Source organism: Cyrtonyx montezumae, unplaced genomic scaffold (assembly GCF_038088225.1).
Source record: "Cyrtonyx montezumae isolate F1298 unplaced genomic scaffold, pur_monq_1.0 scaffold_29, whole genome shotgun sequence".
NCBI lineage: Eukaryota > Metazoa > Chordata > Aves > Galliformes > Odontophoridae > Cyrtonyx > Cyrtonyx montezumae.
The window spans coordinates 8499525-8517299 of record NW_027072033.1 but is presented as its reverse complement, the minus strand read 5'-3'; the positions used below and the strand labels follow the sequence as shown (position 1 = coordinate 8517299).

General features: G+C 36.4%; 1 protein-coding gene across 1 annotated transcript in view; it reads left to right on the top strand.

Moving 5' to 3' along the window:
* SPTLC1 (serine palmitoyltransferase long chain base subunit 1) overlaps positions 1–4410 on the top strand; it is a 28311-nt gene extending 23901 nt beyond the window's left edge. The window contains exons 13-15 of the mRNA XM_065740669.1: positions 1934–2051; positions 2533–2606; positions 3004–4410. Of these exons, the coding sequence (XP_065596741.1) occupies positions 1934–2051; positions 2533–2606; positions 3004–3097 (286 nt within the window). The 3' untranslated portion in view covers positions 3098–4410. The remainder of the gene's footprint in view (positions 1–1933; positions 2052–2532; positions 2607–3003) is intronic.
* The last annotated feature ends 13365 nt before the right edge of the window (positions 4411–17775 follow it).

Here is a 17775-nt window from a genome sequence, read left to right as displayed (position 1 = left end):
TCATTCAGTTCTCCAGTTTAGTCTGATAACTGAGGCACAAAAAGCCTGGTACACCTTTTGAGAGAGCTTGCTGAGGTTATACACGTACCAGTATATTAATGTAAGGGACATCCCTGGTCACTGGAGCATGCTTATCTTCTCTGCTCCATCATTAGAATGGTCTGTGGCATGGATTTGGCTCAAGATGAACAACACACTTGGAAATGACTCCTGGATACAATTCCTGAGTTTGTACCACTCAGGAAACATTCCTAATAGACAGATGGGATGTGGCCACCCTGAGTTGGAGACTCAGATTTGTAGAAGTATGGAGGTGAGTCATTCCGTATTTGTTAGCCTCAGGACCAGCATCATCTAGTCCAGTTGTCCATTTACCTCCAATATTTCCCCACTGAAACTTGTCCCTTTATACAGCATCTAAGTATTTCATGGATGCCTCTAGGAACAATGGGTCAACCACCTCCCTGAGCAGCCCATTCCAGTGTTTGAGTAATCTTTTGGAGAATTATTTTTTCCTAATATCCAACCTGAACCTCCCCTGGCACAACTTGAGGCCATTCCCTCTCATCACTAGTTACATGGGAGAAGACACCAACACCCACCTATCTGTGACTTCCTTTCAGGGAGCTGTGAGGTCTCCTCTGAGCTTCTACTTCTCCAGAATAAATAATCCCAGTTCCCTTAGCCACTCCTCACAAGACCTGAGCTCCAAACCCCTCTGCAGCCTTACTGCCCTTCTCTGAACACACACCAGGGCCTTAAACCTCAGCAGAGCTGAGTACAGAGGATTGATCACCTCCTTGCTCCTGCTGGACCACAGTTTCTGATAAAAGCCAGGTTACCATTGACCTTCTTGGCTACCTGAATGTACTGCTGGTTCGTGTTTAGCTGAATGCCAGCTGACACCCCCAGGTTCTTTTCTTCCACACAGCCTTCTAGCCACTCTGCCCCAATCTTGTAGCGTTGCCTGGGGTTGTTGTGGCTAAAGTGCAGGACCCAGCCCTTGGTGTTGCTGAACTTCATCCCATTGTCCTCAGCCCAGCGATCCAGGCTCTCCAGATTCTTCTGTGTCAGGATTGTAGCAACCAAATTCTAAGGTGGTGATTAACTGTCTCCAGGTGCAGACATAGGAGCAGTTCTTTTAAAATAACTAGTGTTCAGGTGAACTTCTGATTAAATAGCAGAAGGTGTTTTATAGATTTTCTGTAGAAAGTAATGAAAAATCAAAAATTCTGCCAAAAATAAACCTTATTTAATCACATAAGTGGGTAGAAAGATTTACCGTCATTTATTTTCGTAACTTGGAACCCAAAGACTCAAGTTTGCTAGCTGAATTTTTAATAGTGAAATAGAAGCATACTACTAGCATTCTTCTTATTACTTTGGAAGGATTCTTCCACAATTTGTCAATCTTTTGCAAAACTAGAAGAACTAGGTATTGTTCACAAGTTTGCTGAAACTACATTTAGTTGATGCTTCAAGAGAGGTGCTCTCTTGTCAATTTTTTGCCTAATGGGAGCTGAAGTATGCATGTTTTGCCTGCATTAGTATGTTGAATAGTCGAAGCTATGGAAGGAAGTGGAAGTCCTCCAAAACAGCTAGGTGAAAGTAAATGAATGCATCAGAAAAATGTGCTTTGCTACTGTTGTTTAAGTAATCGTACTTAAACTTCTGTTTGTGTTTTCAGGTATGCATAGCTTATGTTAAGATTATTAAGAGAAAGATTGTCCCTATAAATGTTGATTTTTACACTGTGAATACTAGCACGGAAAACTGTTAATGAACAGTTATTGTATTTTTTCTTACATTCAGAATAATACTTTCTATGAAATATCCTTCTTACTCCCCAGGTGGAAAGGAGAAACATTTACTGTCTAGAACTTTGTTATGTATTAGTAGGATGTGCATTATTACTATTCTTTATTTATTTTAGGATTTCTGGCTTAAGTGTAGTGGGAGAATCGTTTTCTCCAGCATTGCACTTACGGTTGGAAGATAGTTATGGATCTCGAGAAAATGATGTGAAGTTGCTCAAGAAAATTGTGGATTATGTAAGTGTTCCTCTAACAATTAAAATATATAATTGCTTTTTGGTGTAAACTATGAATGAAATGCAAATGTGTGGAGTGACTTGTTGGGTAATCTGTTGAGTAATTTGTTGGAATGTCTTGCAGGATTTTAGGTGGCAGATATACAAGACTGCACAACAGACAGAAACTTGATTATCCTTGAAAATACCCTTAAATTTGTTTGAGTTGCCTTCTTAACACAGCATTTTTGTGTAATTCTTTGGAGAGGAAAGCTAACATCCCCCATTTTATGTGTTTATCTTTTATTGAAATTAAATATTTTTGCACAACCTTCAGAACTTCCATTTAGGAAAGATTTATCCTAGCACAGAAGTAGTAGAAGTTAGTTATATATGTGTTCAGTGATCTAAACAATATGTTTAGAAATTCCCAAACTGTATTTTCACCTATGCAATGAACCTTTTGTTTTATTTTTGGCTTCTCTCTGTACTTTCATCTATAGTGCATAAATAGAGGTATTGCATTAACTGAGGCCCGCTATCTGGATAAAGAAGAAAAATGTCTTCCTCCACCCAGGTCAGTAGAAAGTCAATATATTATTTCATTCTATGGGATATGACTCTCTGTGTTTTCATGCAGCAGAATGTTGAGAAAGATTGCTGATGCCAAAACTACTTGAATCATACCTATGAGCATGGCACTGTCTTTGTTTGTTTACCAGACACTTTTCCATGAGCTTTGCATGTGCAGACAAGTAAAATTTCTCTGCAGCTTGTGTATGTGAAGAACAGGGGCAAAGTATTCTGATCATTTTCATTTAGTCATGTGTCTTGTGTCTGGTTGAATTTGAATTCATAGTTCTTTCCCTACAGGTGGTAATTTCAGTGTATTAATATTAGTTAGGGATAGTTAGGAAAAGCCTGAACTGAAGACAAGGATTGTATATATGTATGTTGTGGTTTTCTTTTTCTAGTATTCGAGTAGTGGTAACAGTGGAGCAAACAGAAGAAGAACTGGACAGAGCTGCATCACTTATTAAGGAAGCTGCACAGTCTGTGCTGAATTAACCCACAGTTTTGGATTCCTTTTTCTTCAAATTACAAGAGTAAATGTTTTACACTGTATAGCGAATTCTACTTCAGTTATTAAAGTTCATCCACAATAGACATTAAAGCCTAACTAATAAGATTGTTCCAGGACAGTAAAAATTCAGTGATGTACATACAGAAAGAATGGTGAACTTTGGAAATGGTGAATGATGCAATGTACTTACAATTCAAAATCTACATTTTAGTGACATTCCTAAAAATGTAATATTGCTGTTGCATGGAGGTCTTTTTCAAAAGTTTCATCTTTAAATGCCTTACATTTATTTTTTCAGCTCCCTAAGTGGAGAGAACTGAGATATGTATACATTTGTGTATAATCCAGTTTTTCCCCAAAACATCTAAAATGTATATCTTTCTCTGAACATTCTCAGTACGTAGGAAGTTTACTTGCTTTCGGAATGAAGATAGGCTGTTCCTGATATTACCATAAGAGAGAAAGAACACATTAAGAGATAATCATGTGCTGTATCACGTCATTCATAGTGGGAACTTACTTGTTTGTATCTCTGGTTAACCATTTCTGAAAGCAGTTTTTCACAATGCCTGGTCAGATAATTGTTATTGAAATGGTAAATTTATATTTAACACAGTTAGCTTATTACATTTTATACATAAATACATGCATAGTTGATTTAATTGATGTGATTTTTCTTATCAACTTAAACACCTAAACTGAAACCTTGGAATTGCGAGACTGTTTCAGTATCATTATAGTGTGTTCACTCAGGGGTCCTTTACACTTGTTTTGAACAGGAGGCAGAAACAACATGAAGGAGATCCAAAGTTTTGAGATGGCAACTGAATACAAGCTTATTCAAACAGCTTTGAAGCACTAAAATGGTGTGTGTTAAGCTATAGCTCTAAACAGCTGCTATTCATTAGAGGGAAACACTCACAGTTAGTAAGAGTTTAGATGGTACACATACTACTGAAATACAACGCAGTATGTGCACGTAAAACCCCAACTTAATTAGTAATATTTGGAGTTTCATGCTCTTGTAATTTTCAGTAATGACAGATGGATAGAAACATAACACCAATCAGAGGAAACTGGCAAGGATGGATGACAGTAAGCCATAACTTTTAGTCAAATAATAAAAAAAAAAGTATTTCAGCATGTTTTTAACAAGCCAGTTCAAAAAACTTCGTATTCTACCTTATTTGTATTCTGAATTGTTTTGTACTTATCTTTTTAGTTGCTGCTATGAGGACTACAGTACTTTTTTTGAGAAAGATCATTGTTTAAATAAAACATTTTATTCAAATTTGTACATATTATGTACTTAGACACTGTAGCATGATTCAGCCATATTTTGTTGAATACTCTGTGTCAGATAATTATAGTCTGTTGTCTCTTTCAGTTCTTAATGGCTCCATCTTTGCAGTGATTTTCAAAACATCTAAACTTGTTCTTTGAGATAAAACCTGCTAAAGTTATTCTTGGGCAGTTTTGTTATTGGTACTGCCCTCATTAGAAATACAGCAAGTTTTTTTGTGTATGGTAGACATGTCATCCCAGTGTGTGAAAGTATTCATATTATATTGATATTTATGTTTTTCTCTCTTAACTTTGGATAAAATCCTGTGAGAAGCCAACACATTCAGAAATGTAAGGATTGAAGCTGATTCCTGTTTTGTGGACTAGACCTTATGTATTTTCTCAAGAGCAGTCAGCCTTCTCAGGGCCTTTGGTGATTTTGAGAGATGAAAATTAAAACTTAACCAGTATGCATTGAACTTGTGAGCCATTTTTGGATTGATAATACAGAACTGAATTTTCAAATAACTCAAGCTTTTTTGCTCTTTTTGGCTGGGGACAAAAACATTGCAGCATAACTGTTTTAAGAGTTCAAGGTGAGCCTATGAACGTAGACAAGTAACTGATTAGCATTAATATACAAGGTTGCAGAATCTGTACTCACGTCTTGCATTTTAGATCTTCCTGAAATAAGGGGATTTTGTTGTTGCTGTTGCACTCTTGAGAACTAGCAGCAATCTTTACATGTGTGGCAGAGTTTTTTGGTTTTGTGGTGGTGATTTTTTTTTGTCCTGTTTTTAAATGAAGTGATGGAACCTGAATTAGCAGGAAGGTGAGCAGGACTTGTCAACTCCAGAACTTTTCTGATGAGACAAAAGTTCAAGTATGTTATTAAGAGATGTTTTCTAAATGAATTAATGATAACACATACCCAGAATTAAAGCACTGAAAAACATGCCTTGATCAGTTTTGTTTTTTTTTATTTTAGTAATTGTTTAGGAAATCAGCACTTGGATGACACTTAGAGTGAATGTCTTTTTGTTTTTAGCAGTTAAGTATTGTTACTAATGTGTTCTCTACTGAGTGGTTATATACATGTCCTCTTTGAGAAATTAAGATGCTTAAGCAATGTAGCTGATGGAGAGAGATATCCCTTTTCAGTTTGAGCATGTCTGGTCCTCTTTGTTTTCACTCTTCTGATAAATGTCTGTTTTTACAAGGCAAGCAGATGAAGAAGAGCAGCAGTGACTAGAGAAGAGTGTTGGTTCATGTTAGGGAGACAGCAGGTCATAATCTTTTGACATTAGAAAATCAGACCTGGAAGCTTGTTAAGGTGCTAAAATTCTCAGTGGTCTTTGCCAATAAATGTATGGACAAGCCTGTTTAGTTTGCTTTGTAGCTTTGCTTGGATGACACAGGACTCTCACTTATTTCTACAGGTGCTGAAGTGAGATTGGAGTCTTGGTACCTAACTGGAAAAGTATTCAGGGTACCATGAGGTGAATTGAAAGTGTGAGGGCCCATATCCTGAACTTCAGCATTTCATATTGAAAACAAAGATATAGATTCTTAATTTTAATTCAGCTGATTTATTTCATCCTGCCACTTCTTTGGAACATAGTTTTAATTAAATGGAAGCATCAGGATGATAAATGGGGATTTAGTAACATGCATACTTATTCTTCGTAAGATTATATGCTAGTTGAGAAAGAATTCATTGTAACTATAATAAGGTGGCCATTGAATGAAATTATTCTGATGAAAATTATTTGCAATATGCAGGGATTGAGAGTTTATATTTGGAAAGTATTTTTGCTTATGGAAATATGTTTGTATTTTTTTAAACTCTGTGATCTGTCTTCCATGCATACTTAAAAATAGTTGACTGTTATTTGTATGAGTTCATTTTTAATAGAAAAACCTACAGATGACTTTTCTGTTTTTTATACTAATTCTTATTTTTGGATAGGCAGTAAAATGCATAAGGAAAGTATTAAGAAAGAAGTACAGCCAGATAACTTTTTCTTTTTTCACTTTTGAAATACAAACCCAGTCACTGTACAGAATGGTGCACTGTCTCCTTTCTGTCACTCCATCTGGAATTTATTATTTTAAACAAGGTTGGGAGTGTTGGCGTTCTGTGATCTATGAAGTTGCTACTGCAAAAGTGTCTCACATCTTGAGATGACTCAGGAACTGTACATGAGCTGGAAATGCTGCTTAAATGGAGGGGATATTTACAACTAATACAAAGTATCTGTGCATTCGACTGTTTCAGAATCCCAATAAAAAGAAGTGTCTGGATAATGTTTTTTGTTGTGTTTTTACTTTCTTTGGCAGTTTTCATGCTAATAAGATAATGGATTTAGGCTGTCTTGCTGTTGATGGATTGTTTAGATGTTCATTTCCTGTTTGGGGGTTCGGTCATTCTAAAGTAAGTGTAATGAAAGTCACATACACAGTAAATCAAATGAGTTGCAAATTACTAGAAGGTGGAACTATCAATCATGGAAGGACTGCTTTATACAAAACCAGTTTCTGGGACTCAGAAAGTAGGTTCATAAAGAAAATAGTCTGGGCCAGATTCAGTTGTGCTGTGACTTGATCTGGAATTTCTGATGTATCAGCAAACCCCTAAATCCTGGTAAAATAGGCCCAGTTCTGAAAGACCCTTACAGAATAAAATACTTACAGAATAAAATACATTTTGACTGTTGTATTATATGGATAATATTTGTCTATGACCTGGCTTTGAATACTTGTGGGGTAACTGGAGTGCATGTTTTAACAGGGGAGTCAATGTTGACAAGAGTCAGTAAGTACTGGATTCAAGGGAAAAATATTAAGTGGAATTGGAAAAAGAGTTAACCAGGGGTTTATTTATTTGATACAAAGCATAAATGAGAACATAAATGCACATAGATTTGCAGAATTGTCATGGTTGGAAGGGACCTCTAGAGATCATGGAGTCCAATCCCCTGCCAAAGCAGCTCCCTAGCCCAGATTGCACAGGTAGGCATCCAGGAGGGTCTGAAACATCTCCAGAGAAGGAGACTCCACCACCTCTCTGTGCAGCCTGTGCCAGTGCTTCGTCACTGCACTGTGATGAAGATCTTATGCACATTTGTGCAGAACTTCCTAGGCATCAGTTTGTGCCCATTTCCCCTGTCCTGTCACTACACACTGCTGGGAAGAGTCCAGCCTCATCCCTTTGCCTCCTGCTCCTTAGATATTTATTGATGTGGATCACATCCCCTCTGACTCTTCTTTTTTTAAGGCTGAACAGACCCAAGTCTCAACCTTTCCTCATAAGAGAGGTGTTCCATGCCCTTTGTTGTTTTTATAGCCCTGTGCTGGACTCTTTCCAGGAGATCCCTGTCTTTTTTATACTGGGGAGCCCAGAACTGGACTCTGTACTCCAGGTGAGGCCTCACCAGGGCAGAGTAGAGGGTTTAATGGACCCCAGGATTCCATTGGCCTTCTTGGCCACCAGGGCACACTGCTGGCTTAGATATGGGAGGGAAGAATACTGATTGGAGGATGGTTGGACTAGATGATCTTGTAGGTCCTTTCCAACCTAATGTACCTATGAAACTAAGGATACATAAACTGAACTCTTCAAGAGATCTACATCTAATGAGTGAAAATGGTTTGTTTTATCTCTTGGACTATGTTTGTATGCTTGTTTGTGTGAATACTTGATACTGAGCAGGTTTCTAGCACCAGCATAATATAACTGCTGTTTCTGACATATTAATAGCTTGGAGACATTAAGAATCTTGACCAATTTTTAGAAGCAGTGCCACATCAGAACTGACTTCACTTCCTAGACTTCACAGAATTGACTCAAAGATATTCTAGCTGGAAAAACCAAGTGAGGCTCTGAAGTACTAACTCTACCAAGAAAGGGCTATCATTCTTGACGCTTGGAGAGTTACAATTTTATATTGGAATGAGAATGTTGATGATACTGAAGAATATCTCAGTAGACCCTGGGGTAGGATGCAAAAGAAAGAATTTAAATTCAGTGCATTGCTATCAGTGCGCGTTACAGTGATGCTAAAGAGAAGATAAGGTGAAGTAATACCAGCATTTCATACTAGTCTTAAGAAGCTGTTTTGACAGCTTGCTTGTTTGTAACCATTTTTCAATTGCTTGGATTTTTTTCTTTCACATAATACAGTAATGAAATGGTTTTTCTGTACAGCTAATTGCTCTAAGAGTGAAGGTTTATTTTTGTTTCAGTTTTATTCAGGATAAAACTTTAATTAGCTAGCTTTAGATGATGTTTATTTTGAGTGGAATTTTGCCTGGTGCAAATGGTAATTATGGACTTCAGTGACAGAATATATATAGACAGTGATTAGAGTTACTAGCAAATAATAACCAGTGTTTGCAATGAAACATTTACTGAGTTATCATGTATAAAATAGGAAGTTAAGCCAATACATAGTCATAAGCTGATAATTTTGAGATGTACATGTTTTCAAATGGCGTAAATAAGAAAATTTAACAGACTTTGTTTACACATGAATTGCAATCTTGAGAGTAAGAATTTAAAAATGTTTAAGGATTTACAAAGATCTGAACTTTTTAATAAATACTATTTTTCAAGAGTTCTGCCTTTTCATGCTTTGTTTTCCAGCCATCTTCCTGATTTCTCATTTTCTGGGATAGCCATAAAAAAAATAAAAGCAGTTTGTTGCTTAAATAATTTTAAAGCATTTGGTGTACAGTAGACCTTGTTTTAGGGATTATGCCCACATTTTCTGAAGACAGAGACATGTTCTGTTGTCTGACTCACGTAAGGCAAGGAACGCACCACAAGTCACTTTAAACTGGGATTTTAATCTGATTGTCTTTAAAAATAAATTACATGTATTAGTTGATGTTTCCAGTGAAAATATAATCAGCCAAACTATTCCTGGAGTACTACATCTGGATGTGGAGCCCTCAGTACAGGAGAGATGTGGACCTGTTAAGTGTATCCAGAGGATGGCCATAAACTTGATCCAAGGGATGGAATGTTTCCTCTAAGAGGACGGGCTGAGAGAGCTGGGGCTGTTCAGCCTGGAGAAGAGGAGGTTCTGGGAAGATAAAATAGCAGCCTTCCAGTATCTAAAGGGGGACCAAAGACAAGGGAACAGACTCTTCTGCAGGATCTGTGGAGATGGGACAGAGGGAAATGGTTTCAAACTAAAAGAGGAGAGATTTAGGTTGTATATAAGGAAGAAATTTTTGGTGAAGCACTGCGACAGGTTGCCTGAGGAGGTGATGGATCCCATTTCCTTGGAGCCATTCAAGGTCAGGCTGCTCTTGGCTCTGAATAACCTGGTCTAGCAGGTACTGTTCATTGCAGAGGCTAGGTGACCTTAAAAAGTCCTTTTCAAGTCAAATGATTCTATGAACTGGACACCTATTTGGATAGAGCTGATGAGTGCTGTGCAGATTACACTGTAAATACGCATTGAGGCTTAAAGTACAAGTTGAAATCTGTTGAACCATGTAGTGACTCCAGTTCCAGTGGTCATTTTTAAGTTCAGAATGCCAGTTCTGCCACCTTAGTAAGCTTTTTGTTTTTGATACCATAGAATTAAGTATGGGTGAGATACCACAGTTGCAATATTGGGTATGTTGGAGATATTCAGAATGGAAGCATTTTTTGTATGTTATAAGATGAAGAGAGAAGGACAGGGGTGTTTTTAATATTTGAACAGAAATGGAGCATGAAGTCCTCATTATTGCTTGTTAAGAGTAACAAGAATGGAGTGCAGCAGTGGACGTGCAATAGGATTAATGACCAGGAGAACCCTAGCTATCATTAGTAATGTTACTGGGACTAGATTTCTGAAGTTAATTATCACCGGAACATTGCCCATCTACTGGCTGTCTGGGGAGTGACTACACGTGGGAGAACGGTCAGCTTGATTCTGGATACCAGAAACTGTTGCATATCAGAAGGTATTTGTATTCATTAAGTAAAGAATCCTTAATGTGAAGATAGTGACTGACATCTTAGCAAAATTACGTGCAACCGGGAAATCTTACAGAAACTATAAATTAGAAAAGTTGCACGTACCCTTTGCAACCTGAAGGCAGATTACAATGTCTGATGACAAAGAGAATTTATTATGTATCCACACATCTTTCTATGAATGAATTTGCTATGCTGGACTAAGGAAAAGTGTTGAAAACAGCTAGGTAAAAACAAAAACAAGAAACACAGAACTATGCACAGTTTTGAGCAGAGTTAAGAGGTGGTATTAAATGGCAAGATTTGAACAGCTGTATACCTATTTCAACCCTCAAAATTAAATAAAAAGACATGAAGCATGTATATATTGTTTTGTTCACTGTGCAGCCAGTTGGGGTGGGAAAGAGGAAGGTGTAGTAAGCTAATCCATGGCTGAAGGAATTTTCACAGACAGAAAAATGGTAGCAGTTTGCCTTCAAGGCCATTCATTATGGAAATTATGGTCTTAATGCAAGTGTTATGCTGCCCAAATGAGAATCTTAGAGACTGAAGGGATTGACACATCTCATCCCGAAGACAGGAGAAGACTCAGATGTCTCAAGGTGATGTGGCTGGTAGATATTCTTGTGTGTTTGTCATCCCTTCTGGCAGCAGTGATGGATTGGAGGAGACAAGCTGAGGACAATCTCACTCTGGAAACTGACTGTGTAGTTGCTTTGTCCCTGTTTTGTCTCTATATTGTTTTTACCAGGGTAGTTAGAAACATCTATGTTGCAGGTTAAACTGAAACAGCAACTTCTAGATCATTGGGTAACTTCATATGCTCATATGTTTACCAAAAGAATCTAGAAGTGAGAGGGGATTTAGTTATTCTCTGAAGATTCAGTATTCTAGTTAGTACTTTTGTGAAAGTATCTGCTGCATTGACATTATGAAATAATTGCTGACATTCTTGCAAGAGCAAACTAGTTTTCTCAGATATTGCATTAAAACATCAGGGTACATTTCACAGGAGTTTCAGAATGTATGACATTCACATTATTTACAGTTTTCTTCCTATCTATCTTTGTAAAAATGTTTTCAGTATGGGAGGTTTCCAAGACCTACATGAAGTTGGGAAATGTTCCTGAGTAGTAATCAAGGAACACAGTATACCCATGAAGGTATTTCCCTTAACAAGAAAAAAACTTGTTTTCTTGGCTATTGACTAATTATGTTGATGATGTTTCTCTTTTAGAGACACTAAGATGTCTAGGCAATATACTTGGTGGTTGCCATAAATATAATGGTGTGGTGAGCTATTGTTCATCATGTTCATAAGTGCTGCATCCACTTGAAGTGTCTCAATAATTCAGAGAAAAATGAAAATTTATATTGCTACATTATGTAGTATTTATTATCCATCCCATAGTAGATGAGATTGGAAAAAGTGCAGCAGATGTGTTTCCTTTGTTAGAGAAAAATCTTTCATTTCTTCTAGTAAGTGAAAATGAAAAGTAATGTGTGATTTTTTTGTATGTGGAGTGAAAAATACACATTTATTTGTTCCTTTACACTATGTCAAGTTTTGTTTTTTCTTACACCAATAAACATATATAATACAAATGCCTATATGCTAAAACATGTTTAGCAGTGAGGAATGTGCAATTATAACTCCACCTAAGCAACTGGTTTCTAACTCTTTATGTATGTTTTCAGAAAGCAATTTGTTTATATATATAGTACATAAACGTATGTACATTTTTATGCGTAAGCATTCTGAAACAAGGTACTCATACCTTGTACATACTGAGTAAAGAACAAATAACCTTGCGTTTTTAGTAGCTGAAATTTCTGTTTATGGAACTGAACCTGATGTAGGTACTTGTGTTTGTCAGGGAAATTTTCAGCAAATGACTGCAGAATTCTGTCAGTTCAACCACATAGGAAAAGGGGAACAAAGTCAGTGATTGCATGTTGTTTTCTTCCAATTTATGTTTAGCTAAAATTGTAGGGTTTATGTTAAATCTTGAAAATAAACCAATACATTTAACATTTGCTTTTTAATTTGTGTTAAAGCTTATATTGTGAATACCAGTGTTTCCATTACCATGGGGAAATAAGGGAGCGTTTTGAAATTTAGAGATGTTGAATTTACTGCTTACTTATGTATGGACGTATGAAATTCAGTGATAGAAAATTTTTTTTGAGTGTTGTTACTTTTAAGTCCTGGATCACTGTTTCTGTCTGGCATATGATTGCTTTTCTCCAGAGTCTGTAAAGAGTAACAGGATATTTCACAGTGAAGTGGCATGAAACAGTGATAACTTCCAAGGGTGCTAATTAGGAACATTATACTTGTTTGCATCATTAGTCAGATAAGGTTTCTGGCATCAGTACTGCTGTGGAGAGAAGCTAAATCATGAGGTATCTCAGGCAAGTTCAGTACACTGCCTAAGGATAAAAATGTAAGAGTGTGTAGAATCATGAAATTATGATTTCACTGATTTCATGCACTTACTGCTGCTAATAATTACCCCCATAAGGAGAGAAAACTGGTGACATCATTGTGTATCAATTACTTGTTGTGATTTGCATATACACCTTTTTAGCCAAGTACACTGTGTATGACCCTTATTCTGTAGGATTTGAACGATTTTATTTTTGTGATTTTGTCATCTTAATCCAGAAACTGTAGTTAAAATCATTGCACTGCAATGGTGCTTTTTACAATCTGAATGCAAATGTGTATAATTCAGATTTGAATGTGTAAGCTTGCGACTGCTTCCCAGTGCTGAATGTGAAGGTCTTTCTAGTAAACCTCGTTTCCTTCCCCTTGATTTTTGGCCTGTTGCTATCACTTGTCAAATGTCAGAATAACTTCTTGATTGAGTAAGCAAACCTAGATTTTTGTGAGGTTTATTAGATGCTGGAAATCTTGAAGAATATAAATTAACTGATGCTGAATACTTTGTTGAGTCCTGTTTGTACTAAGTGCTGTGTTGATTGACTTGAGAACTATAATATAGAAGGCAATTGTAGTATAGCAACTAGATCAAGAAAACAATACATTTAGCCTCAGGCAGGTGGTTGTGTTTTTGACCCAGTATGGCTTCTTTAATCATTTAACTACACAGTAGATCTGTGAAGGCTCCAGATGGAGAATGAACCTAAGACCCCCTGATATAAAAACATCTATGATACCAATTACACCATCTGTTGGTCATAAAGCCGCATTCTCTATCTTTTCTTGGCTCTTGTGTTATACAAAAGCTGAAGGGTGATATTTGGAGCTGTTCTAGTTTACCCATGCACTTTAATGCAGAACATATTTTCACAGACAGGGAGAACAAAGCACAATAGCACTGAAGTTCAATTTACATTCTCAATCAGTGAAAACAAAAATGAAAATAAAAAACAGTTGTCTGAGTTATTATTTATACTCAAACTGTGGTATCCATCTGTTGTAGGTTTTTTTCCCCGACATCTGCAATTAAAAAAATAAAACAAAAAATCAACAAAACAAAGAACAACTACTGCCACCACCACCAAAACTTCTGAAGTCCCTACAAGGAAAGCTGACCTGTAAAAATCAAGTTAGGATAGCATTGAGCTTTGCACAGATTACATCAGTAGACTGTGCATGCTCTACATTAACTTCTACACTTAGTATTTGTGTTTTGTTGTAGAGTTTGCAAAAGCACAGTACTTTTGAATGTGGGGTATCTGGCATATATGTATAAGTTAAAAATGTACCCATACCCTTAGAATCCCTATGAGTTTCAGCTCATTGTTCAGGGCCATCAAACAGGTATTCTGAAATACCTGATGAGATCCAAATGCAGTATTTAAGTTTTGTTCTGCTGTGAGTAGTAGGTGACTTACTGTGGTTGGCAGAAACGATGAATACTGAGAACTGGGATATAATGAAGTATGTAGTGAAACAGTGCAATTACAATGTATCAGGGATTAAACAAAGCATAGGTCATTGAAAGTAAACAAAGCAAAATGTGTGCTTCTGAGGCAGAACTGATAACTGTAATGATATACACTTTTTATCTTTTAATAATGTTTTGTTCACATAATACAAACTTCATTTGCAGTGTTTGGCTGTGTTGTCATTCTATATTAACTGTGGAAGCTGTGTCTTTAAATTCAGAGTTTGCATATGTTGTCTTACCACAAGAAGATTTCTGACAGCTATACAACTGTTGATCAGTAGTCAAAAGACTAGAAAGTTATCTCTAAAATGTATGTGACCTGTGCATTCTTGCGCCATACATGATGGTTCTGTGGTTTGTGATATGTAAAGCCCTAACACTGTCATTTATCTAACACAGAATATATATTTCCAGTATATTACATAAGCACCCTTGATATATGGTAGAGAAATAGGAGAAAGACCAAAATTCCCAGATGTTGTTTGTGTTTTTTTCTGTTTTGAAAACTGGTTATTTAAGCCAAGAATCAGGCACTGAATAAAATTGAATTTATTGTCAGTACACTGATATTTTCTTACTGTTGCTCCATCACTTTTTAATCTAAAGTGTGTAGGATTACTTATTAAAAAGTATATATATGTACTCTGTGAAGATGGAAGTGAAAGAAATGGAAACTGACATTGAAAAGTTTCTGAAGAAACCTTTTCATTGGTAAAATTGAGCAAAATATTTGAGTTTTCTATTTTCTCTTTTAGTCCTGTTTTGTACATCTCTTTAAGACCATACCAGAGTCTTGGCACAGCTTTGGCAAAATGTTACTTTGAAGCCAAAAAGACAATAAAACTGGTGTGCATGTACTGACCACTAGGATAGTTAAAATTGTAATTGAAATACCCTTTTTTTTTCTGCCAGCAGAACTGTTGAACATGCTGTAACCAAACCATCACCCTAAGTTAATACTAGCATGTCAAAAAAGTTATTTAATTTTCATTATTTGTTATGGAATCTATACTCTGTAAAATAATAGTAACTATAACTTAAATCAGAAGGAAATTGCTATTGTGATTTCTAGATTCTGAATTTGGTCTTAGGTTTGTTGTGTTCCTCTTCATAATAAAATTTGGATACCTCAGTATTTGCTCATATCTCTGGAGAATGTTTGTCTGTTTGTGGTAAAATTCAACTTTTATTGTAGTCACAGGCTTTTTTAATACTTTTCTTTAGTTATTAACAATTGCACCCATATTAGTGTTTAAAAAGAGGTGATTTTTGGAAAGGATCTCAAAAGACTCTGTAAACTGTTCTGAATCAGGATCAAGTACGTAGCAATTGCTAGTGGTAGAATCTGATCTTGCTGATACTAGAAGTCTTCCATTGAACACAATCAGTAACAGGCTAGCCGTAATGGATCAGGCTGAGCTCTGTTTGGGTCAGAAACTTGTTCTCAGATTGATGCCTACAGCATACTAGAAAACACCTGTAAGAAATAGGACTTTACCTCATTTTAGAGCACTGATTGATTCTTTTTCTTATGATCTTGATGATCTTGAGCATGAAAAAGCAATCAACAGATATGAGACCACTTTAGTGGTCAAGTCCTGTAGTGCTAGTTTTATTTTCTTTACTTATAGTCACAATAAATAATACAGAATACATTTTACTCTCTGAAATACACTTTACGTAGTTTTTTCCATGTTAGAAAACAGTGTATGCTGTATATTAAGATGTACTCTTAAGATTCTCCAAATGTGACGTAAATAACTCCCAAGGATGGTACTTCACAACAAAATAGTATAGATTATAGTATATTTTGGGTAGTTCTATATAGATAGGATACAAATAATACAAAAGAGAAGATGGCTCACCTTCAGGATGTCAAGGCTTGCAGGGGACTCCATGTTGGAGGGATCTCTGAGAAGAGATCCTTCCCTGGTGGTGGTCAGCCCTTAAATGGGGTTTGGGAGAGGTGGAGCCAGGCTCCACCCCTTCCAATCACACAGGTATATCACCTTCACCTGTGCCCCCATGGCTGACTCAGTGCTCACCCCAGGTGACCAATCAGTGGTTCAGGCCACGATTCAGCAGTTCCCATACACCAAAATGATCTCCTTTGATCACTTTATACATGGTGGCTAACCCTTACTAGTAGAATTTCTTTCTAGTATTTTTTTTTTAATTCATTACCAGAGAAGCAAGGTTTTTACCTTTATTTGAGTCACCTTTGTTGCTGAGAATCAGTTACATCAATAGTTCCTAAAAGGTTGTGTTGTGGTTTTATGATTTTTGTTATATTCAGCTTGAGAATCACGTCATCTTATGCAGTCTCAGTACTTTCCAGACTCTCGTGGCTCTGGATGAGAGTTGCTTCATGTGAATAATACAGAGGAATAGAATCTGCAGTATAAAGGCTGTGTTCTGTGCTCCCATCCAGGGGGCCACAACGTGATAATTCCCAGTTCAGTGTGAGGCAGGGTCTCCTGATCCCTCTTCAATCTTTTAAAAGCACAGGACAGAATTTCACCCAGTTCTCTTTACATTTGTCTTATGCAATAACTCCATTATTCTGTAGTGGGTTACTATTGTTATGAGTTGTGGGGCTAGTAATATGAACTGAAAGCACAAATTAAAATTGTGCAGAGACAAATATTTAGCTGATTTTGTGTACTTCTTTTCCCATGCTTTCAACAATTACTTTAGCTCTCAAGATGTTAGAATTAATGCAGATCAAGTTCAGCAGGGAAAACTTCACTGCTTGAATAGAGAATGAAGGATTTTCACAAAGATGAATCTAGTCTTCTGAGGCACAGACCGAAAGTAAAATAATTTTGGATTTTCAAATCCTGATCTAAAATGAAGATTTTATTTTTATACTGTCAGAATTTCTATTAAACGTTGGTCAATGTCATGAAAGGTTTAGTTTCTTCACTTCTAAAACCTACTTACACAGTTTCTTTAACTTAGGTTGCATATGCTCATGTTTCTGTAGAAGTCTGAAAACTGTTAATGCAGTGATTTATGTATTACGAAGTATTATTTATGAGACAAATCTCTACTTCTAAGTCTTATGTCCTCAAAGTTCTGCTGTATAATTTACAGTAATGCTTTATATTACTTTGGGAAACAATTCTTTTATCTGAGCTCCTCCATAACTTCTGGCAGACCTGTCTAAATACCAAATTGTTGCAATATATATAGGTGTTGATAGTAAAAGCTTTTAGTTGAGTTTAAATATGACAAGCTGTTCTGAACAGGATGGATATCAGTGTATGTGTTTTAGATGGGAAAGTTTCTTCTGTGATTTAATAAGACTAAATTAGGCTAGGCAGAATAAGACCAGTAGTATTATGTTGTAAATTTTACTGTAAATGAAGTCTAAGTGATGAAAGGTAGTTAACAGTGACCTGATAGAAATGTACTGGAAACTCTTCTGCTAATTGGCTATGCATTTTTCTAAAAGCTCGGTGCCATTAGATTGCACCAACTA